The sequence below is a fragment of the Aotus nancymaae genome, unplaced genomic scaffold, assembly GCF_030222135.1.
Source record: "Aotus nancymaae isolate 86718 unplaced genomic scaffold, 86718_ANA_hifiasm-v0.15.2.pri h1tg000064l_0, whole genome shotgun sequence".
Taxonomy (NCBI): domain Eukaryota; kingdom Metazoa; phylum Chordata; class Mammalia; order Primates; family Aotidae; genus Aotus; species Aotus nancymaae.
In genome coordinates this window covers 4,555,091-4,578,755 of record NW_026988478.1, presented here as the reverse complement: position 1 = coordinate 4,578,755, position 23,665 = coordinate 4,555,091, and the positions used below count along the sequence as shown (strand labels likewise).

Here is a 23,665-nt window from a genome sequence, read left to right as displayed (position 1 = left end):
CTCAACTGATTGAGGATGGAACCTGAAGAACAGAAAGCCCTCACCCCAAAAGTAGCACTGGGACAAAAGAAAAGGCCAGAATCTCAGAATTGCAGGAGCAAACCTCCAGTCAAGCTGCTGTCAGGTCCAAAGTGAAAGATCAGGCTTTTTTTTTTTTTCTGGTGAGATGGGGTCTTGCTCTGTTGCCCAGGCTGGAGTGCAATGGTGTTGTCTTGGCTCACTGCAACCTCAGCCTCCCGAGTTCAAGTGATTCTCCTGCCTCAGCCTCCCGAGTAGCTGGGATTACAGGTGAGCACCACCACGCCTGGCTACATTTTTTTTTTTTTTTTTTCTTCATTTTTTGTAGAGACAGGGTTTCGCCATGTTGGCCAGGCTGGTCTCCAACTCCTGACCCTCAGGTGATCTGCCCGCCTCAATGGCCAGCCTTTTTGAGACACGGTCTTGCTCAGTTACCCAGGCTTTAGTGAAGTGATATGCTAATAATTCACTGCAGCCTCGATTTCCTGGGCTCACATGATCCTCCTGCCTCCAGTAGCTGGAACTACAGGCACACACACACCATGTCCAGCTAGTTTTTTTGTAGAGATGGGGTATTTTTATGTTGCCCAGGCTGGTTTCAAACCCCTAGGGCTCAAGCGATCCTCCTGCCGCAGCTTCCCACAGTGCTGAGATTATAAGCGTGAGCCACTGTGCCCAGTCTAGCCTCTCCTTTAGTGAGGAGACTCCCCAACCCTTCCCAAGAGTTCTTGCACCTCTTTCAGAAGAGACAGCTTCAGTATGCAGGGTTCCCTCTACCTCAACTTAAATTGGAGTTTTTCCCAAACAAATCAGTCCAACAGCTGGGCCTAGGCCAACTTGACTGAAAAACAATCAGCAGTACACCGTCACAAATCCTAGGAGCTTTGAGAAAGTTCAGTTGATAGGGTTCTCTGAATGGCAAAATCCCAATCACTTCCTCTCAGAAAGGAACTCGGTGATCACAGGTGGGTAGAAGAGGATGTGCAGCCTCCCAAGAAGTAACAGGCCGAGGCTTGCAGGAGAAGCTGTGAACAAGTGGCTTCTACTGGCATGTGAGCAGCTGCGCCTCCAGCATTCTCCAAGCTGGGTCTGGAGGCTGCGAGGACCCCCGAGAAGCTAAGATGTAAGGACTTTTTGTATTTGGGCTAGAAGCACCCACCCACTGGAGAGGCATCTCCAAAGTATAACTGACCATGGAAGGGACCAAGAAGTACTCACAAGGCAGGTCTTCCACATGGTCACACCATTATCCTGGTCCAGGGTCCCATCACAGAAAATCCAAGGAAACAAGCTGTGGCTGCGCCATTACCCTCTTATTCCCCTGTCAGCCCCTTGCTCCCAGACCTCAAACAGAGACAAAACCAGAACTCTGCTGCAACGTGTTTATTATGTGCCAAAAAAACTACACCACAGCTTACTCCACACATCTGTAGGAGAGTGCAGTCTTGCCTGCATATACTACAATGAGGTAGAGACTTCACACACAGCTTCACAAAACCCACAGAGTAGCTGGGATATGCAACAATGCAACATCAGCTCAGCAGGAGGGAGGGGTTATGACACTGGTTCTTTGGCACACAGCTTCCCTAGGAGGGGCAAGTAGTTTTTGTTTTTTTTCTATTTAAAAAAAAAAAAAAAAAGGAAAGAAAGAAAGAAGTCAAGTTTTCAAATTCCAGTAGCATTTCAGTCAACTGCAACTGTTATCTCATACGTTCCTCAAATTAAAGATATAAAGGAAGGGTACTTGCCCCCCTAAGAGAAAGGGCTCCTGTGAGCCTTCATCTGCCCCCACCAAAAAGCAGCCCTTTTTAGCTCAGTTACAAAAGAAAAAAGTCCTGTGACTTTGTGATTAAAAACTTCTATCAACCCCCCCCGCCCACATAAGTGTAACTTAAGGAGGTGCAATAAACCATTTAAAACTATATACAACAGCCGCTCAAACACCGTTTATCCGGTCCAGCTTCAAATAAAACAAAAAATTTTTTTCTTGGTTGCAAATGCCTTGATTTGCAACTGTGAGAAACAGTGACCAGCAGTCCCCCAGACACAAATTTGCTATAATGTTAAAAGCTGCCAGGAAAGAAAAAATCTCTTGTTCCAAACGACTTAAAAACTGTTTTAAGGAGTGTAAAAAGGAACCGGTAAAAACCCTCGAGCGTAAAATATGAAATATGATTTTGGTTTAAATGAAGAGCAAAGTCTCCTTGTTGTTTACAGTAAAAAACACCAGCTGAACACTCAAGTTTATGCCGTTCAGGTGGGGGTTAAATAAATGGAAAGGCACTGTATGGCAACTGCAAGAATGAAACCAATGAGACCTGCGCATCATCACCATCAGTATTGCAAGGAATGTAAAAAAGCGCTTTTAATAAATAAACCTAGGTGTAGGCATCCGTGTCAATACTTTCTGGACACGTTTTTTTTTTGTTGTTTGCTTTTCATCGGCAAAATGAGGAACTAAAATCTGGGAAAACTACAGAGTCGCTTGAAGGGTAAGCCAGAGGGTCCTTGCCCTTGGCACGCCCCCTGAAAACAAAACCCGACAAAACTCATTGTGCATTAATTAGTGCAGAAACAAAGACAGATTCAGCAAGTGCAAAGGTGACTACAATTTTCCCTTGTCCTCGGGAAGCCAGCTCCCTGGTCGCCAGTGGCAGGGTGGTGCAGGCTGCTTGCCTGACCTGCCAGCTTTGGGCGCCACAGGCCACTGGGCAAGGCCAGCTCCTCTAGCTGGAATCTCTGTTCTTCTGGTTCCGCATCAGGGGGCTGTGATGGCGCAGGCCCTCCATGCTGTGCCGCCAGTGCCAGCAGCTCCGGCAGAAGTACTTGAAGCAGACCTGGGTTGGGAGAACAAAAAAAAAGGATGCCATGCCTGTGTCAGCACTGGACACAGGAGCTGTTGCATGAGCTGCTTGCTCTGTTTGGAGAAGGGGTGGGAAACTCCTGATGGCCTCTGTGGGTTAGAAGAGATGGTCCCTAGGAGCACTCTCACTCCAACACAAAAGCCTGATTAACTATGGCAAACCCACCATCCTGCTTACAGGTCCCCTTAAACATGTTGGGCTCCTAGCATGTACAGAGACCATGCTAGTTTCTCTTATCCCTTCTAACCATGACAGCTGCTCTCTTATTCCCCTGCCCTTCTCACCTCCTACAGAGTAGTTGTATCACATGGCTGCTAACATGGAGAATGTATAAAGACACTGACTACAAATTCTAATGCTAGGCAACATGCTGCCTTCTTCCCATCCCCCTTCTTCCCACTAAGTGAGGAGAGGTGACTGGCTTTCTCAGTCTAGTCCCATCTCTTGCTTGTTGTGTAACCTCAGGCAAGCCACTAATCACTGAGCAATTATTTGACTATGAAGATTATCTGTGAAAGATCCAGATCCATAAAAGCCTGCTAGAAGAGGCTGATCAGAGAGATACTTGTTCTCAGGCTTTACCTAACAATCCAAACTTAATTTCAAACTGTCACTTGAGAGCCTCAATTTAACCACATACAGAGACTCCAAATCTGAACAATGGCATCACTGCAAAAATTTTAAAAATAAAATTAAAAAAGCACCCCGGCCGGGCGCGGTGGCTCACGCCTGTAATCCCAGCACTTTGGGAGGCCGAGGCGGGTGGATCACGAGGTCAAGAGATCGAGACCATCCTGCTCAACATGGTGAAACCCCGTCTCTACTAAAAATACAAAAAATTAGCTGGGCATGGTGGTGCGTGCCTGTATTCCCAGCTACTCAGGAGGCTGAGGCAGGAGAATTGCCTGAACCCAGGAGGCGGAGGTTGCGGTGAGCCGAGATCGCGCCATTGCACTCCAGCCTGGGTAACGAGCGAAACTCCGTCTCAAAAAAAAAAAAAAAGCACCCCACTAAGCATGGATGGGACTAGGTGGTGTCCTAAGACACCCTTACCCTAAGACAAACATCCCCTAACACCTGTCAAATGATGATGCTGACTAGCAGCACTAACACCACTTGGATACTTGTTGGAAATATGGAATCTCAGGATCAACCTGAAACCCACCAAATCAAAATCTGCATTTAAACAAGATCCTCAGGTGATGTATCTACAATTAAGGTTTGAGAAGCACTGCCAAACACATCCAGATCCATGCTCCACCACCCAGAAACAGTCAACAGAAAGCAGCTTTGCTTTCTGCCTGTTGCTGACACCTGTGGGAACAGCCCAGGTGCAAATATCAAAGTAGTCTAGTAGTTCAGAGGCCCTTGAGTAGAGAAAAATAAGCTTAGAAGGCCTCAGGGTTAGAGCAGCTGAGCCTGGCTCCTAGGTGCCGCTGAACACACCCAGGCAGGCTTCTATCATCTACAAATAGTGGCATACTGCATAACAACATCCCAGGCAAGAAAAAGGCCAAAGTATAAAGACTCAATTCAACATGTTTTCCCAAAAGTTCTGTGTCAAGCCATCCAAAGTGTATCACTGGTCTGACCCTCAGCAAACCTTACTGCTCCTCCTCTATGCTTTCAGATACCACAAGATATCTCAGAACTCCAACATTCCATGTCATGATCTTGGCATAACAATTTTTTTTTTTTTTTTTTTTTTTTGAGACGGAGTTTCGCTCTTGATACCCAGGCTGGAGTGCAATGGCGCGATCTCGGCTCACCGCAACCTCCGCCTCCTGGGTTCAGGCAATTCTCCTGCCTCAGCCTTCTGAGTAGCTGGGATTACAGGCATGCGCCACCATGCCCAGCTAATTTTTTTGTATTAGTAGAGACAGGGTTTCACCATGTTGACCAGGATGGTCTCGATCTCTTGACCTCGTGATCCACCCGCCTCGGCCTCCCAAAGTGCTGGGATTACAGGCTTGAGCCACCGCGCCCGGCCCGGTATAACAATTTTTAATTGAGGGCAGGGACTTCATAGACATCAGACCCACCTGATCTCGACAGAAGAAAGGACCAGGCTGAGAACTGCAGATATGACACAGAGAATCTTCCAAGTAAGGGTCAATCTGAACCTGCACAAAAGCAAAAGATGATGATGAAGTGTCTCTTCTCACCAGGAGGATTGATAGGTTATAGAAGGGCACATTACTGGGCTATACACAGGAATGTGGGATATCTGAATGCAGGATATCTGCCTTTTTTTTTTGAGACAGTCTTTCTCTGTCACCAGGTGCCAGGCTAGAGTACAGTGGCGCGATCTCGGCTCACTGCAACCTCCGCCTCCCGGGTTCAAGCAATTCTCCTGCCTCAGCCTCCTGAGTAGCTGGGACTACAGGCACATGCCACCACGCCCAGCTAATTTTTGTATTTTTCAGTAAAGAGGGGGGTTTCACCATGTTGGCCAGGATGGTTTCAATCTCTTGACCTTGTGATCCACCCGCCTTGGCCTCCCAAAGTGTTGGGATTACAGGAGTGAGCCACCACGCCTGGCCTGATATCTGCCTGTTTTAAAGGAGGCTTGGAGAGAATTATGGGCCAGAAGTGCAGAAAGGGATTCTAGAGGACAGACTCATACACCATGCAGAGCCAGGCTGGATGCCTCCAAGATTCGGGCAACCACACATGCCTGGTTTTCTCAGCAAACTGTACCTCAGCCCTCTATCAATTAGCAATATAGGCAGGTGTTGAGAGGATTCCTGAAAGGTTGGATAATGGGAAGTCAGGCTACTTAGCAATGTCAGAGAAACACCACAGTGAGGGAGGCACCCTACACACTGAAGAGGCTTAACAGTCCCAGTTGCCTTCCTCCTGAGCCTACAAAGACCAAGCCCACTCCCAAACCCTAACCTCCATGTTAATTCTCAGGAGTTTGGCTCACTTCCCTGAACACACACAGCATAAACACAGCTTCAGGTCTCAGGTCCTGCCCTGGGTAGTAATTGCCCAAACCCCTCTCATATATCCCAGAGTAAGAGCATAAACCAGTCAACTCACCTTCTTTGTGAACTTGGTGGTTTTGATCTCAACAAAAGCAGCACTGACTGCTTTCAGGTAACTCCGTTGGTTATTGAAAGTCACACGACCAGATCCTAGGACAACAGACATAAGCTTCCCTTCTAACCAAATTCTGCCAAATGCTACTCTTTTAACATGCAGGAAACCCTTTACTATACATACCAGTGCTGTCCAACAGAAATATAATGTGAGGTACTATGTAACTTTATTTCGTGAGACAGAGTCTCCCTCTGTCACCCAGGCTGGAGTATAATGGCGTGAGCTCACTGCAACCTCTGCATCCCGGGCTCAAATGATCCTCTTGCCTCAGCTTCCCAAGTAACTGGGACTACAGGCATAAACCACTATGCCTGGCTAATTTTTGTATTTTTTGTAGAGACAGAGTTTCACCATATTGCCCAGGCTGGTCTCGAACTCCTGCACTCAAGTGATCCGCCCACCTCAACCTCCCAAAGTGCTGGGATTATAGGCATTAGCCATCGTGGTCGGCCCTTATGTAATTTTAAATTTTCTAGTAGCCACATTAAAATTTTAAACAGTAGTGACATCAATATTTTATTTAACCCTATATGTTAAAAATATTATTTCCAAATATGACACTAGCCGTGTTTTCAGAACTCAGTAGCCACATTTAGCTGGTGGCTACCATATTCGAGATCATGTTGGCAGGAACCACATAGGAATAGGGGAAGAATGTGCAGATCAAGATGGGAAGGGAAGGGAAGGGATTCCTTCAGTGCAGGTAGAAGCATAGGTAAGGTTGAAGGGTTCAGAGTGGAAGCCAAGATGCAGATAGAACACTTCTCTGAAGGGTAAAAGCCCAGCAGTTGAACTGAACCTCTCCTAGCCTGGAGGCACTCTAGAGACCTATTGGGGAGCTGGAAGAAGCCCCATCCTGCCAAGTGCCGCCTCTGCCCCTGCAGCTTCTGAAGTCCCTGTTCTTAATCTGCTGCACAGCATTGGTGAGTACACGATGCTCCTTCCTCACCAGATTCAGTGTGGGTGTGAAGACTAAGCATTTGGGGAAGTGGGTTAGCCACATCTTAATCAGAGTTCAGGCTCTGCTCCACCTCCATACCCCATCATTGAGATTATTTTGCCAGGATTGGTGAACTGACCTCCTTTCTCAGAGGAGCTGATCAAAACCGAGTGGTTAGGCCCACAGACTTCTGAGTTAGGAAAGCACAGGCTATGACCACACCTCTGTTGCGTGACTCACTCAGAAAGTCCTCCTCCAGCCTGACCTGGTCTCTGACCTGAGATAATGACAGAGCTTTTCAAGAACTTTTAAAATAAAGGAAACCAGGCAAGTTCAGAGAATTGCAGCCTTTTCATGAAACAGTACCTGTTGTCTGTTCCAAACTGGTTTGGCTGTGAACTCTGAGCTTCAACAAAGTTCCTACCTGGCTCTTACTCCTTATCACCTCCTCCAATCACTTTTTCTCTCCCTGCATGGGAGATGGGAGGTAGAGGGCTCGATGCAGAGGGGCCAGTACTAGTGACCTGACTAGAAGATATTGCTGCTGGTATGTGCTTATCTGCAGAGCCGGGTCAGGCCTCTCTCCCCACTCCCATGGGGAATTATCACAATCTTGGTCTACTCCCAGGGGCCAACCAAGCTTTCGCACACAGAAGTGGGACACTTACCAATGGGATACTTGTGCTTATCTGTGTCAATCCCAGCATACACCACTCCACCAAATAGGTCGTTCAAGATGGCTGCCAGGGCCTCGGCATTTAGCATCCCATGCAGAGCACCAACAAACACCGTCCTGCTGGGGTCAAGCCTCTGAGATGGGCTCCGGACAAAGTTACTGTCTGCTAATACCCAGGGGATGACCTGCACCTGAAAACCACCCAAAGGCGTATCAGCCCTGGCAGAGAACCACAACAGATAGAGAGGTGCTTGCATGGCAAGGCGCATGCTCTGGAGACACTGAAGCTGGCTGCTAAGGCCCTTTCAGGGGTGAAAAGGCGTTGTTGCTCAGTCTCAGGCACACAGCCATCCAGTAAACCACCCTTACTCCACCCCAACTGGAGTTGAATTTTACTGAGTCCATGTGTCCAGAATGGTAGAAGTGGACACAGTACTCACTCATGCTGGAGAGTAAGCAAAAATGTACCAAAAGAGCCCAGCATTCTATTTCAACCTCTAACTGTGTGGTTCCAACAGACACTGGTGAAAAGGGCAGAGAATTTAAAGGCTAGGATCCTGAAGGACAGAGGGGTGGGAGTGCTTATGATATTTGTATGAGATGGTTACTAGCCCCAACCTAGGCTTCAGAGGGTTTGTACCCAGAGCAGTGGAAATGACTGGAGACAGGTTGGGTAGAAAGTCAAATACAAGATCCCTGGAGTCTTGCAGGGCTGGGGCTGACCATGTCCTTTGCCTCTGAATCTCTTGAATATGGAACAAAACCTGGTAGAGCAGGCAGAAGACTCCAGAATGAAGTAAAGATCTAAAAATATGTCTTGAAGCAAGAGGAGATCTGAGGCAGAAACCAGCAAGGAGGAAAAACAGTAGTTTCTAAGGACAGGTGATTAAAACCTGGACAAGGCTGGTGGCAATGAACAGAGAACAGGCCAAGATCAAGGATCAGATTCTTTAAGAGAAGAGTCTGCAGTAACCCAGACTGCATTAGCAGGATGGGCAAGCAAGGAAGAATCAGGCCTGGTGGGTGTTGGGCCTACACTGTCTTGGGATGAGAGGACCTGGCAGAAGTTACAAGGGGAGCCAATTTCACTGTAAAATGAAAAAGCCCATTTTGTCCACAAGAGTTTGGGATTACAGGAAATCCCAAAGGGGAGTCTCACAGGAAGGTGGTGCTCAGGTAGGACATGAGGCTAGAAAGGTGAATCTGGGTCTAAAGTTGAGAGGAGCCACAAAAGTGAGTCATTTAACTAAATTGGAAAAGAAGATAGGAGGGAGTCAAAGATTGACTATATTGGTGCTGGCAGGGAGGGGAACACAAAGGAAAAGTAAAAGAGAGGAAGGAGAACTGAATCAGCCTATAACCAATGAATCAAAGCACGATTAAATCCCTATAAGGTGATGAGGAGGGAATGGGAGACAGGATGGTGTCAACAGGGGCACTGAGGAAGGGGAGGGACTCTGTGATATGCATATGGCCATCTCTGGTTGTGAAATCAGGAGGGGAGGAAGGAAGAGCATGTTAAGTAAGTCCTAGAACATACTAAGTTGGAATGACTGCACAAGCTCCACACAGTAAGGAAACAGAGAAGGTAGGGAAGCTGTGGGTCATTGTGGCAAACTGGAAAATGAACCTGCCCTCTCACTCATACAGAACAAGAGCCAGCTTTGTTACATGGATTTATTTCAAATCTAATGTGATCATCCCAATAAAATAGGCATTTACCATCTTACCCTACAGATTTTTTTTACAGAAACTTTAAGTTTCAAGTAAATCTGAGCAGCAAGTACAGGGATTTTCCAAATACTCTCTGCTCCCACACTTGTGTGACTTCCCCACTATCAGGATCCTACATGAGAGTGGATCATTTGTTATCACTGGTGCAGCTACACTGACACATCACCACCACCCAAAACCATGGTTTATATCAGGGTTCACTCTTGGTGTTTGTTTTACATTCTATGGTTTGGACCAAAGTACAATGACGTGTATCTACCATATACAGAATAGTTTCGCTGCCCTAAAAATCCTCTGTGCTATGCCTATTCATCCCTTCCTGCTAAACCCCTGGCAACTACTGATCTTTTTACTAAAATAGGCATTTTAGTTTCCTATTTTATAGAAGAGGAAACAACGTTTCAGAGATATTAAATATCTAGTTCAATCTCACAAAAGCTGTGTACTCGCAAATCAGATTTTACCACCACACTGATTGCTGAGCTCAAAACTTGCTTTGACAAGTGGTTTTCAAACACCATCCACTAGAACCACTAGGGGGATCTTTGTTCAGTTGGAGATTCCTAAATTCCACCCAGAATGATTCAGTAAATCTGGAATAAGGCCCAAGAATCTGCAATGAGATCCCCAGGTGAGATAAACTCCACGTTAGAGACCCATGATGCCAAGGACACACAAGGCTGATATTAGAAAAGGCACAGGAAGAGAAAATCTTATGGGGAATAACCACAAAACTAAATAAAGCCCTGAATGAGAATGAAGAAGTGACCCACAGGTGGGTGTGGGCTGAAGAGAAATTCATCCCCACAGACTAGGAAGTCAGAAGGCACAGAAAGGGCAGAACCAGGGAAAAACAGCTGTAGGTTTATCAGTTAAATCAAGTACAGAAGTTTGCTATTCTCAATTTCATTTCTAAGACAAAAGGTTTAAAACCAAAGTGTTGGCTACAAGAAAGAAGAGTAGAATAAAGGCTGGGAGACAGTTTGATCACCGTGGGCAGGCACGCGCATGTGTGCATACACACACAACCCACTAAGGCTCAAAGGTTTCTTCTTTTTTTAATGTAATTGAGAGGATATTGCTATATTTATTGTGGGACAATAAGAGCCTTCTTGCCTCAGCAGGAATACTTGTCTGCATCCTGCCTAGCCACCTACCCCAAGAAAATCCAGTGCCTCAATATGCTAAGAACCTTGATCCAGAAAGGACACCATGCTAACTCACCTCCTTGCAGCGCATCCTTCGGCTGGACATCTTGAAATAATATTCACTCAGGCCATCTGGGCTCAGCGGGTCATGAGAACAAGCCTGAAGCAAGGCTCGGACAGACTTCTCTAGTTCGAACACCAGATACACATACCCTATTCCCAATGAGAGGAAAAAAAATCACATTACTATCCCACTCCTCAGCCTTGGCTTTGCAGCAGCGAGTTTCTTCCAAGAAAGAAGGCCTTGTGTATGAGATACATTTTTGTTTTACTCCTGAAAAGTCTTGTTGAGTTGAAGCATTTGCTGTGCAGATGCCCAGGGTTGTGGGCATCCCTCCCACCCTGGGTAAAGGAAAGGATTGGCAAGCTGGACAGAGGATCCCACAATTACCACAGCTCTCTATCCCAGAATACACAGCATGTTCAGGTCAGCAGAGCCAAGCCTTCCTGGGGGCAGGAAGGATGGCAGGTATTGCTTTAAACACCTACTTAAACCGTTGGTTCAGTTCAATGAAGATGGGGCAAGGTGAAAATAGCACCTGCTCCTTTCTACAGGGAAGGGATCTCATTTCAGACCAGTGAGGAATCAGATGCTTGGTCCTCATTCCTGCCAACTCCAAAGGGACTTCAGAATTAGGTCAGGCAACAACGTAACTGGGCGGGACAGGCAGGCAAGGGAAAGGCTTTCAAACGCCTTATTTTGAGAGGAAAGGTGCTGCTAGGGTTCAGGTTTAGAGAGAAGTGTACAAGGAAGGGGTTTCAGAGGCAGCTCCCACTGCTGTGTAAGTCTGGACAGATGGAACATTAGTTTGGAAGAAACAGAGGGACTTGTGAGGTTGAAGTAAAGAGCTGATAGCTGACAGGTCTGTGCCCTGGAGTGCCCACCATGTTGCCAGCATGCAGCTGTGACATCCCAGCACCCCTAGGTGCAGTTATGTACTAGGGAAGGGAAAAAAAAGCTCCTACCATGTCTTTATTACCTTTAGGCATATTACCTTTGGGAGGACACCGGGGGTGCTTGCCATCCTTACCAGGCCACTCCACACTCAAAGAGCCAAAAACACGGAAGGTGTTAACTAATCCAGCTGCAAAGAGACAGAAAAGAATGGCAGAAGCTGAGGAACCATCCTCCCCAGTAAAGACACAAACACAGAATCACCAGCATTCTCCTTCCTGGCTCATCCCCCATGACAAACAACTCAGAAATGAATGCTGATCTCCAGTGACAAGTGTAAGCTCCAGAGAGGAGCACTATGGGGATCTATGAAATGCACCTCTCCCCTCAGACGCTCATGTAATAGTGTACTCTGAGTTCTCAGTCAGAGATTCAGCCCCTGGCCTCATTCCAAGTTTCATGCTCCTGAAAGACATGCCCCACCCTTCAACTCTCGAAGCAGAAAGTCTTAGAGACAGCTCACCTTCTGTAATATCCCAAGGAACACCTCCTAGAAACACCTTGCAAGAGTAGATGGGGTTCTTATAGTTCCGAGGAGGAAGCTGGCCACTCCAGGTACAGGTGGCTTCATTCACAGCTTTGGCAGAAGACAAAGAGGGAAACAGGGAAAGGTTAGAGAATCAACAAAGTCACCACCCTTCCCTAAGGTGAACTTGTCCAGCAAGAACCTGTCGGCTGGGCACAGTGGCTCATGCCTGTAATCCCAGCACTCTGGGAGGCCAAGGTGGGCGGATCACTTGAGGTCAGGAGTTCGAGACCACCATGGCCAATATGGTGAAACCCCATCTCTACTAAAAATACAAAAAAATTAGCTGGGAGTGGTGGCCCGTGCCTATAGTCCCAGCTACTCGGGAGGCTGAGGCAGAGAACGGCTTGAACCCAAGAGGCAAAGGTTGTAGTGAGCTGAGATCATGCCACTTCACTCCAGCCTGGGTGACAGAGCAAGACTCTGTCTCAAAAACAAAAACAAAAAACTCACTGGCCACAGTCATTGCCCAGATGCCTGAGAGAATATCCACGATTATTCTGAAAAGTAAGAAACCTATGTCTCACCAATTCACTCAATCAAGTATGATAATCCTATTTTGCTAATTCTGTCCTCACTAAAATTGAAAGGAATACCAAACCAGACGTGTAGGGTAAAAATTCATACCCCATGTTATTTTTAAACATACAACTAATATGCTAACCACAAAGCAGTTTTATCTTGTTATTGCTTACAGTACTAATTCATAATCACTTGAAAGTAAACAGAGCAATACAACATCCTACAGGCTTACTGGTACAAATGGGCCTTCTCCCCAGTGTTCAAATGATAAACATTCTATTCTGTTTTCGTGTCTTGGCTCTGAATTCATCAATCACAGAGGTTAGGACACTGCCAATAAAAACCAGCACTAGCAACCCAATAAGACAAGAGTATCACAACTGTTCCAAGCCAGACTCATCTTTATAGCACCCAAACAATGGGCCTTTCTTGATGCCAACATGGTAAGGTAATGAATTAGCCCTGAACCCCTAAGCTTTCTATTTATGTCAACCACAAGTTTGTCCAAACCTATTGTGATGCTTCTCTGACTCAAAGGCCACATTAAGAAATCCTTCTTGGCTGGGTGTGGTGGCTCACACCCCTAATCCCAGCACTTTGGGAGGCCAAGACAGGATTATCACTTAAATCCAGGAGCTGGAAGACCAACCTGGGCAACAAACTGAGACCCTGTCTCCACACACAAATTTTTTAATTAGCCAGGTGCAGGAGTGTGCACCTGTAGATCCAGATGCCCAGGCAGATCCCTTGAGCCCGGCAGTTTGAGGCTACAGTGAGCTATAATTTCACCACTGCGCCCTAGCCTGGGTGAGAGAGAGACCTTGTCTCTTAAAAACAAACAAAAACCCCTACTTGCTGAATAGGTTAGGAACTATCTTCTATTTGCCCCTATTTCTAGAGGGTGGTTCTTGGTGACCAGTTTAGCAATATCAGTTTTCAATCCTGTCCCCACTGTACCTTTCCAAATCAGAGACTTACCTTAGTGGGGACTGGCTAGTTCTTGCCCATTTATTTCACCCTCCTCTTTCAGCAAAGAGGCAGACAGCCAATGAAAGGAACTATCATTTTCATTCAGGACAAAGATATGGAAGGATATTTCCTAAAAAAAATAGGCCCCAACATGTTGCTACACAAGAAATTGGGCAATGTCACCAATCTTTTATGACAAAAACAAAATATAATGGTCTCCTCCAAAAGCATGGTAATGTCATTTCATAGAAAAACAATGGTACCAGAGAAAGTACAAAGATGGGCTGCCAAAATCATTAGGTGAACAGGGCAGCAGCACTATCAGAGGAGAATGAGATCCAGCCCAACTCTGTGAGCAGACAGACAGAGACACTGAAGCCTATGGAAACAAATGGAATGGAGAAACTAACATTAACTTAGTCATCAAATTCAGGACCTCAGAAGAGCCAGTGGTTAATGAACATCTCCCTGAAGCATTAGTAGACAAAGATGAAAAACAAATTTAATACATATTTAAGATGATTTATTTTTTAAACCTTTTTAAATATATGGAGATGGGTCTCGCTATGTTTCCCAGGCTGGGCAACTCCTGGGCTCAAGCCATCCTGCTGCCTCTGCTTAAGTGCTGAGCCACCCAGGCCAGCCTAAGATAATTTAAATGTCAGAACCTTAAGGATTCCTAAGAGACCAGGACATCTGGTGACATCCCTTACCTTAGAGGTTGACAAATAGACCCCTCCCTCCCCAGTGTATCCCTGAGTGTACCAATCAGAAAGCCTCAGGGAAGAAAGCTCCAACATGACTTGTGTCTGACTGTCTTTGAATTAGAATGGGGAGAGGGTAGACAAAATTCTGGACATCCCTTCCAGAGTTTCTGAGGACATCCACCCGTGGAAGAGGTAAAAGCAAGAGTAGCATACAGCCAGTCTCCATGGAAGGGCACGAGTGGGAGTCAGAGCCAACCTCTTGTGCTGTGGCACATGCATGTGCCAGATTATCTGCTTCTTTCCTCTCCACTCAGCCTCAAGAAATTCCTGAATTTGTTCCCATTAGTACTTACTCCACAGAAATATAATTATTTGCAGATCTGGAGACTTCACCATGCAACCAAGCCTCCTCTAGAAGGTTTACAAGCGTGTGAACTAAGGTCACTTCCTCTCTGCTCCCAGAATGAGGCCTCAGGTCCCACACATGCTCAAGGCACACTCACCTGCAGCTTGTCGGTGCAGCCTGGCCTCTCTCTCTATGCTGAAGGGGTCTTTGGGAGCTTCAAGGAGGTCCCAGGATGGCCACACAGAAGCTCCTGGCCATCTCTTTGAAGCACTGGTTGGGGAGGGAGTGACTGCAGCAAGAGCAGCTTGCTCTTGGTCCATCCGAGACCCTACCCCCATCTTTAAAGGGTCTCTGGGACCACCCCCTGTCAGAGACAGGAAGGGCAGGGGTGGGGAAATGCGAAGGCTTGACTAGGGGAGGAAAAAGGAAGATAGGGTTTTAAAGGATAGTTTCGTTATAAAGTAATAATCACATTATAGAAATTATTAAAAATACCCAAGACATTTAGCATTTGATATACATTCTTTTAGACTTTCTTCCTGAGCAATTTTGATTAGTTGTAGTTGTACTATAAACAAATTCTCCTTTTCTCCTCATTCAACCTTTTTTTTCCATATTTCCAATCTTTATAACCATTTAAAATGCATTTATCATATTATATTTAGGGAACAAGGTACATCTCACTGACCCATACTCTTCCTGTTACATATATACTTTCCAACTTTTCAGAACCATAAATTAAAATTAAGATGTACCTTCTTCATATTTTGTGTTTTCTTTGGTCAGATTTCTAGAAAGTCAAATGCCAAAAGTGCTATCTATGAGGGCTCTGTGTTATATCATAAATGTATCAGAATACTATAAGCTTGTGTCAAAGTTTTAAAAACTCTTAATTTACATGTGTGAAATGATACATTATCAAAATAACTCACTGACAGAATATTTTAAAATCCCCAAATATTAATCCGTCATGAGATAAATTTCCAAGACTGAGTCCAATCTAAGTAACACAGACCTCCAGCACTGTATCTGACCCCATTTTACAGAAGAGGTAACTGCAGCCCAGAGAAGCAAAGGGACCTGCTTGTGACTGCCCTTTTAGAAATGCAGCCCAAACAGATAAAACCAGTGGGCAGGCAGTGAGAATACCAACGCCAACTTCCATATTCTAGGACAGGCTGACAGGCAATCACAACCAATGTTGCCAGTCCTGGGTATGGGAAGAGAAGAGAGTGAGAAAATAAGCCATTCTATTCACTGCACATTCAGTTCAGGGTATGTGGCAACAAAAATGCTTACAAGGCATCTGAAACTGTATTCTTATTTTGGGGTAATTTCTCACTGCCAATCCCATCTGTATTTACTTCTACTATCCCCTATCTATATTATCTGTACTACTCCATCTATAATATCCTCTACCTATTCTAATCCATTTGCCAACTCTACTTAGCATGAAGACCACACACATCATACATGGCTATAGATAAGGAACGTGAAATGCAAAAATTAAGGCAATATTTCATAGATTCATCATGGCATGAATTGAAAGCTGGCATGGGTCAGTGGAAAAAATATAGGAGCTACAGTCAGTCAGATCTGAATTAAAATCCTACCTCTGCTAAGTACTTTAAAAAATTTTAAGTTATTACTTAATTTTAAGATATCATACATCAAAGTACATAAATGACATTGTTTAAAGGCCAAAGAAAGTACCCCATGTAGGTAAAGAAACAGAACACTGCCAGGGCCCTTAAATTTACTTTTAAAATTAAGTGTTTTTCAGTACTCTCGGAGTAATTAGTAAAATGAAAGTCCTGAGTTCAGGTCCTGAAATGTATTGCTCGATGGGTCTTCAAAGCGTTCTTTATCCTGTTAAGGATGAGAAACTCTACAAATATCCACAATGGCCTCCACTCCTCCCCTCATCCCACCTCCCAGCCTACACTCCAGGGGACAGGCAACCCACAGATATCGTACCCTCCTTCCCCTTGGAGACACACAGGCAACTCCACCCACAACCCCCCTTTCCCAAATGAATTACATACAATCAAATCTGAGAGATGATCTGATCCAGAGCTGAAGCCACTGGTGTCTGAGTCAGAGGGACTGCTAGATCGAGAGTCCAGGATAGGTCGGGTGTCCAGGCGTGATCCTCTAACAGAGGGTGCTGGAAACTTGTCCAAGTCAGACCCAAGGGGATCCAGAGGCAGGAAGCTCAAGGGGGGTTTTCCTAGGACATTTCCCAGTGGGTTATGCAGCATGCTCAGTACTAGGAGGACAAAAAAGGAAATCTCTTGACCTCTTAGTTTTCTTTGCAGCCAACAGCCTCTTTCTTTTCCCACAGCCACCCAATAAGAGACACCAAAGGCAAGACCACTAAAAGCGTGCCAACAAAACAGAATATAATGAACAGATATGTATCTGGCTCTGAGACCTGGCCACAAGGGACTGTTAGAGGAAGTTACAGGCTGACTGAAGACCAGAGTTCCTGCTATTACAGTAGCAGCAAAACTGCTGGGTTCTGCTACACAGGCTTAAAGGTCAATGCCAGCATTTGGGAAACTGTCACTGGGAACCCTGGTCATGGCTATTAATGCCTGAATACACCTACAGCACAGTTAAAAATCCCAAACCATACTTCATCTTTACTCCTTGTCAATTTGTTTATTAGAAGAATTCCCACCTTTCTGATGCTATATAGCTAAAATACAGAATTTCAGGCCACATCCCAGAAATCTGGTATAGCATAAGAACACCACCTCATGTGAGAGGTTCACTTATACAAACTTCTAGCATATGCAGATTCTCTTCTATGCACCCCCGAACTTGAAATGTTTAGGATGGAAGCAGAATGACATGGTTAAGCCCATTCTTTGGGTTAAGACAAACTTGGGATGAAATCCTGTGTCTGACACCGCTTGTATATGGCTATGAGCTCTGGGAAGCTCACTTAGCTTCTCTGATCCTCCATTTTCTCACTGGCATCTAGGGTGGAGTACCAACTATTTCATAACATTGTTAGGACAGTTCAATAATTAGACAGCAGAGGGAAAGAGCTCACCGGAGTAGCAACCAGCACACAATAAATATTTAAATATGAAACATAAAAAAACAGCAACATTTTCCACACTTGGCCTTGGGGAACCTAAGGCAAAGTATACCCTCTATCCATGAGGATGAGAAATAAGAGGGCTCTGCCATGGAGCTATGATGCTAAATCTAGGGAAGAAGCCTTAATTTAATATTTTTTTTTTTCATCTGAAGAATGAGAATATTCACCTTAAAATGGATGAGGTAAAACCAAAATAATATGTGTAAATGCTCAGTAACTAGCTGTGATTGGTCCCACTACAGCCCTGACTAGCAATGAAATTAAACAGGTCACCCAGAGCTGGTTTTCTCCCAGGCCTCTAAGTCAGTCTGAATGCTTGTCTGAAAATGGGAGTCCCAAGAAGCAGGAATAAATCTCTCAAGCCTGAAATCAAAGTCAATGCATGCTTTCAGGGTGAAAGACACACATGCCATTGATGGACCATATGCACAAGATCCCAAACGTGTGTTAATATGGGACCAGAGCAGCCCACTCTCCTTTAGTATATGACCTCTCCTTTTGGATAAGATATGGTAGGTGTATCCTTAACATTTAATGCAGGGTAGATATATTTATCTAGTTATTATTTTATTGTGGTAAAAATATCTTTAATTTTTAAAGAGACTGTCATAATACTGTTTTCCAAAGTAGATGTACTATACCATTTTACATTCCCACCAGCAGTTGTAAGAGTTTCAGTCTCTCTACAACCGGGCCAACACCTGGTTTGGTCAGTCTTTTTGTTTCTAGCTAGTTGTATATGCATGTTGTGGGATGCAGGTAGGGTGGAGCCACACCACAACCAGCAAGGAGTTAGTTTAGCATTTTGTTTTCAAGGAAACATTCCTAACTTTGAAATTGCCTTTTGAAGCAGTTTTCAAAGCTCTAGCATTTAACTGTATGCTGAAACTAAGTGTCTCAAAATGCTTGGATTCTGATAACCATCAGAAATAATCTTTGACAAACTTCTCGAATAATCATTGGGCCAGGCATGGTGGCTCACACCTGTAATCCCAGCACTTTGGGAGGCTGAGGTGGGTGGATCACCTGAGGTCAGGAGTTTGAAACCAGCCTGGCTAACATGGCGAAACCCTGTCTCTACTAAAAATACAAAAATCAGCCAGGCATGGTGGCGCACACCTATAATCCCAGCTACTCAGGAAGCTGAGGCACGAGAATTGCTTGAACCCGGAAGGCAGAGATTGCAGTGAGCCAAGATCGCACCACTGCACTCCAGCCTGGGAGACAGAGCAAGACTCTGTTTTTAAAAAAAAAAAAAAAAAAAAAAAAAAAAAATCCCTGACAAACTCCTACCTGAAAGAAATCCAAAAGAAAAGGCTGTAGAGTCCATGCCATTAGAAGGCAGAATATATGAAGATTTTTATTCAGCGTTTCTCCCTAATGCTGCAAAGCCTGGCAAAGAGGGATTGTGAAAAATCAGCAGATTATATGCATGAGTTTTAAAAGTGTTACCAATTACCTGGAGGGCCTCATCCTTTTCCATATTTCACAAAAACAAGTTAGGGTGATGAACAATGAGGTAACAATTCAAATCACAGAGAACCTTGACACCCAGGTTAAAGAGTTTTTATTTTATCTTATTGTCATTTGCTTTTTGAGACAGGGCCTAGCTCTGTCACCCAGGCTGGAGTGCAGTGGCTCATTCAACCTCAGTCTTCCTGGGCTCAAGTGGTCTTCCCACCTCAGCCTCCAGAATAGCTGGGACTATAGCCATGTGGTACCTACCACATCTGGCTGATTAAAAAAATTTTTTTTAGTAGAGACGGGGTCTCACCATGTTGCCCAGGCTGTTCTTGAACTCCTGAGCTCAAGCAATCCTTGTGCCTCAGTCTCACAAAGTCCTGGGATTACAAGTGTGAACCACTGCACCCAGTTGATTTTATCTTAAGGGCAACTGAGAGACACAGAAAAAGTGGTCTGCAGAACTATTGTGGGGATAGCAAAGAAGGCTGACCAGGGAAGCTAAGGAAGAGTACCAGTAAGAACCAGTGCCCAGCAGAGAGGAAAACTAAGTTGGACTTAAAGGATTTTCTCCAGCAGAGTTCAGGTACCTGGATGGACACTGGACCAATACAGAGCTATGATTTTGTTTCCTCAAGGGGGTATGAAGGAAGAAATGGGACAACAGAGTTGATGATAACAGCAACAAAGGAAATGAAGAATGGATTGTGCATTATAGGCTAAAGGCAGAACAAAGTCAATAGATTGGGAACAAATAAATGGAAAACCAGAGATTTCACAATAGGCTGATAGCTATAAGAAGAATGATGGCAGTACACAAGATAAACAGAAGAGGTGGGACAGTGAAGATTAAGAGTTCTGATGATGGCAACGTCCAGAGTATGGAACTAGAGGTGGCTGACTTAGAATGTGTTAAGTTTGAAATATTAGTTAAGTCATTCATGTCGACACTAAAGAGACCTATGGTGATAAATGGGCCTGGAGTTAAACAAACACTGAGATTTTCAGAGACCTGGGATAATGAGTAGGCTCTACTTGGCATAGCAGCATCATAAAGGAAAAGTCTTCAGCTAAAGCAGAAGCCGGAGGGAGCATTCACCAGTGACAAGGAGGAGGACAGTTTGTTAACCCTGGAAAAGAGAAGTTTCAAGTGGCCCAGCAGAGAGCTCTGAGAGTTAAGGGAGAAACAGCATAAAGCAGTCTGCCAGAAAAAATAGTCAAGAGGGGATGCTGCCCCAAAGGCTTGTGTCTGAAAACACCAAAGATGACAAAGTATGGGCTCTGGTAACTGTCCTCACCCAAGGTTTTTTTTTTAAACATATGTTGGGAAGAGTTAAAAAAGCAACATGGCAAGCACTACAGACCCCTTTTCTCATTCACATCAATTTGTATTCACTATTGTGCTGGTACATCTGTTTCGCAAGCCACAAACTCATCTACCTCCACTAACTTGAAAATTCTCTAGTGTGTCTACAAAGATATCTTGAGGCTTTGCCAAATTTCTGTACCAAAGCTAGGAATTATCTCTGTAGTGATCCTTTAATCTGACAATAAACCTGCCTAAGTAGAAAACAGCATGACAACCCACGTTGGTCACTAACGAACTCTACTTCCTTAAGTGCTCACAGTTCATGGTGGTTCATCTGTTCTACAAATCTGGACCAGGTTCAGTTAAGCTACTACCAACTTACTGAACTTCTGACATGCGCCAAGCACTGTGTTAGAAGCATTTTAGGTAAACAGTCTTCACCAAATCCTAAGAAGTGGATATTATTACTGCATCTTAACAAAAGGAAACCAAGACTTGAGGCAGTCAAGTTTGTAAAAGTTAACAGCTAATAAGTGACAGAGCGAGACTGGATTCTTTCCCACTCCAAGTACCATTCACTAGCTAGTTTTTTTGTTTGTTTGTTTTTTAATCTTTAGGATTTCACATCTGTTTGTCTTCACGTTCCTGGCACCTTTCCTTTGTCTGAATCCTTTAAGACCATGAACTACAGACTAGTGATGTCATCTACCAGAAGTTCCTGCTTTAGGACCTAGAATATTCGGGTCTTAAATCTTATCTGAGGGCCTTGACACCATAGGAACTCATTAAAAATGCATTTTGGGTCCCACCTGAGACCTGACTCAGAATCTCCATTTTAAAAAGATCCCCAGGAGATTTGTGTACACATTAAGTTTGAGAAGCACTGATCCATGCAAACCTGAGGCCTGCTACTTCAAATTCCTAATCAATTGCCTTATCACACCCAAACATCTTTCATATATAATTATTTCCTCTGACTTAAAGACTAGAGGTTATGGCCTAGTGCAGTGGTTCACGCCTGTAATACCACCAACTTGGGAGACTGAGGCTGGAGGATTGCTTGAGGCCAGGAGTTCAAGACCAGCCTGGGCAGGCCTATCTCTTAAAAAAAAAAATTAGCCACGCATTGTGGCATGTACCTATAGTCCCAGTTACTCAAGAGGCTTAGGCAGGAGGATCATTTGAGCCCAGGAGGTTGAGGCTGCAGTGAGCCATGATTGTGCCACTGCACTCCAGCCTGGGTGACAGGACAAAATCCTGTCTCGAGGGGGGGAAAAAAAAAAAAAGACAGGAGTTTATAATTTAAATACAGTTCTCACACTAAAATGGTAAATATTTAAGAGAAAAAAAGGCATCAGATAAAGAAATCAACATGGCTATATAGGACATTTACTTAACAGTTCCTTCTCTCTGAAAACGGTGGGAGTGGAGGACAACACAGAGAGGCAAGACAGACACAGTAACCATGAAAAAATAAGAATATAAAAAAAGAGTGGTAAGGATTATCATAGTTTCAGGAAAAGTGATGGCCACAACAAGCTGATCATTGTGAAAAACATTCAAGACAACCAAGGGACTTTGTAAGCTCATGCTGAGCAAAACACCAAAAGGAGCTAGGGGTTACTTAGAGCAGAAAGAGAAAAATGTTATTAAGGATTTAAGGACATTACTGGGTCACCTGACAAAACTGGAATAGGAAGGACAGTTTAACCAAAGTAGTATATCAACTTTAAATTGACTGAAGTTAACTGTTTTGTTACGTATGAATGTAAGATCATCTCTATTCCTTTTTCTTGAGCAAGGGTCTCCCTCTGTAACCCAGGCTAGAGTGCAGGTAAACAATTACAGCTCACTGCAGTCTCAGCCTCCCACCTCAGCCTCCCAAGTAGCCAGGGACATGCCACCATGTCTGGCTAATTTTTTTTTCTTTTTTTGGAGAGACAGGATTTCACTATGTTGCCCAGGCTGGTCTTGAACTCCTGGGCTCAAGCAATCCTCCTGCCTCAGCCTCCCAAAGTGCTCAGATCACAGGTGTGAGCCACTGTGCCCAGCCTATTTTTACAACTTCTATAAATTTGAAATTTTTCCATTTTTTTAAATGACAGTAAAGTAAACAAGTCAATTCCCATTTGGCTTTCTTTGCCCCTTTCAAGGTAACTTATCTAATCAGCAAAGGGAAATCAAGCACAAGTAATAGGAACTAGGATCCCAGAGGGTAAGACAGTAATTGAGTACTTTTGGAGTCTCTGCCTATTAGAAGAAATAATCTGCTTTTAAATGTGCTTTTTGAAGTCTCAAAAAATGTGCATAGATATTTGCAGGCCCACATGTATAAGAAATTGTGCCTTTTCAACCAAGCATATCAAGAAGCAGCTTTACCACCCTACTCTAATAGCAATTAGCTCAACACCTGGCAAAAAGCAGGTGAACAATGATTGCTGAATTCTACTGAAAGATAGAGGGTACTGTATTCCATAGAACCAGTATGCTCCCTGAGGCTCTACCCTTTTCTATCAAGAATACAATTTAAGGACACAATGTTGACTTAGAGTGTAATACAGATTTAGGGGACTAAACCTTAACTCATCCCTACCCAGCCCAACACCAAAACAGAGGTTTAGAGAACCACAGTAACTCACCACATCACATTTGTGACAGTACTTCTTCCCTGAGTCTCAATTTCTTCCAAGAGAAAAATGCTGAAGAAAGCTGCTCTGCCCGAGCAGGGGCAGAGTGGAAATCACCCTGTTCTGATCAATTCTCCCCAGACTCTCCTGGGATCTTCAGGGCCACTGAAATACACTCCTACATTCAAGTACAAGGGCAAGGAAGAGTGTCTCACTGAATTATATACCAACCACGCAGAAAAACAGGGAAATGACCTGGACTGATGGCTCGGAAAGGGGCAATGCCATCCTAGAGAATAGGATCAGGGTGCCCCAGAATTAACACATGTGGGATGTCAGCATCTCCATGCATCAGTTTCCTGCAAATATTAAATCAGAAGGGATATACTGTAAGTTTGACTAGTAGACACTGAGAAGACAAGAGGCCTAGAACTTGCCAGCTGGTTTGATATTTCCTTCAACCCACAGACCAAGTGAATTTTGTCGAAACTGCCACCCATGGTCAAGATGCCCTAGAGTGACCTGACTGTACCTCCATAGGGCCTGGCCAGGCAGTTTTCTGAGTATATACAGATCAAAGGAAGGA

The 23,665-nt window shown here is 44.5% G+C and overlaps 1 protein-coding gene across 12 annotated transcripts in view; it reads right to left on the bottom strand.

Annotated features, from left to right (window-relative positions):
* Positions 1 to 1,386: 1,386 nt before the first annotated feature.
* Positions 1,387 to 23,665, bottom strand: part of CPEB1 (cytoplasmic polyadenylation element binding protein 1) — a 106,996-nt gene continuing 84,717 nt past the window's right edge. For 7 of the 12 annotated variants that reach the window (XM_064366179.1, XM_064366181.1, XM_064366178.1 and 4 more), the window contains 9 exons: positions 16,616 to 16,839; positions 14,728 to 14,980; positions 11,964 to 12,077; positions 11,526 to 11,630; positions 10,562 to 10,698; positions 7,596 to 7,794; positions 5,928 to 6,022; positions 4,925 to 5,005; positions 1,387 to 2,855 (listed from right to left, as the gene is read on the bottom strand). In XM_064366179.1, coding sequence (XP_064222249.1) covers positions 2,745 to 2,855; positions 4,925 to 5,005; positions 5,928 to 6,022; positions 7,596 to 7,794; positions 10,562 to 10,698; positions 11,526 to 11,630; positions 11,964 to 12,077; positions 14,728 to 14,980; positions 16,616 to 16,839 — 1,319 coding nt within the window. In that variant the 3' untranslated portion in view covers positions 1,387 to 2,744. The remainder of the gene's footprint in view (positions 2,856 to 4,924; positions 5,006 to 5,927; positions 6,023 to 7,595; positions 7,795 to 10,561; positions 10,699 to 11,525; positions 11,631 to 11,963; positions 12,078 to 14,727; positions 14,981 to 16,615; positions 16,840 to 23,665) is intronic. The other 5 variants (XM_064366185.1, XM_064366186.1, XM_064366188.1 and 2 more) reach the window with 2 other exon arrangements.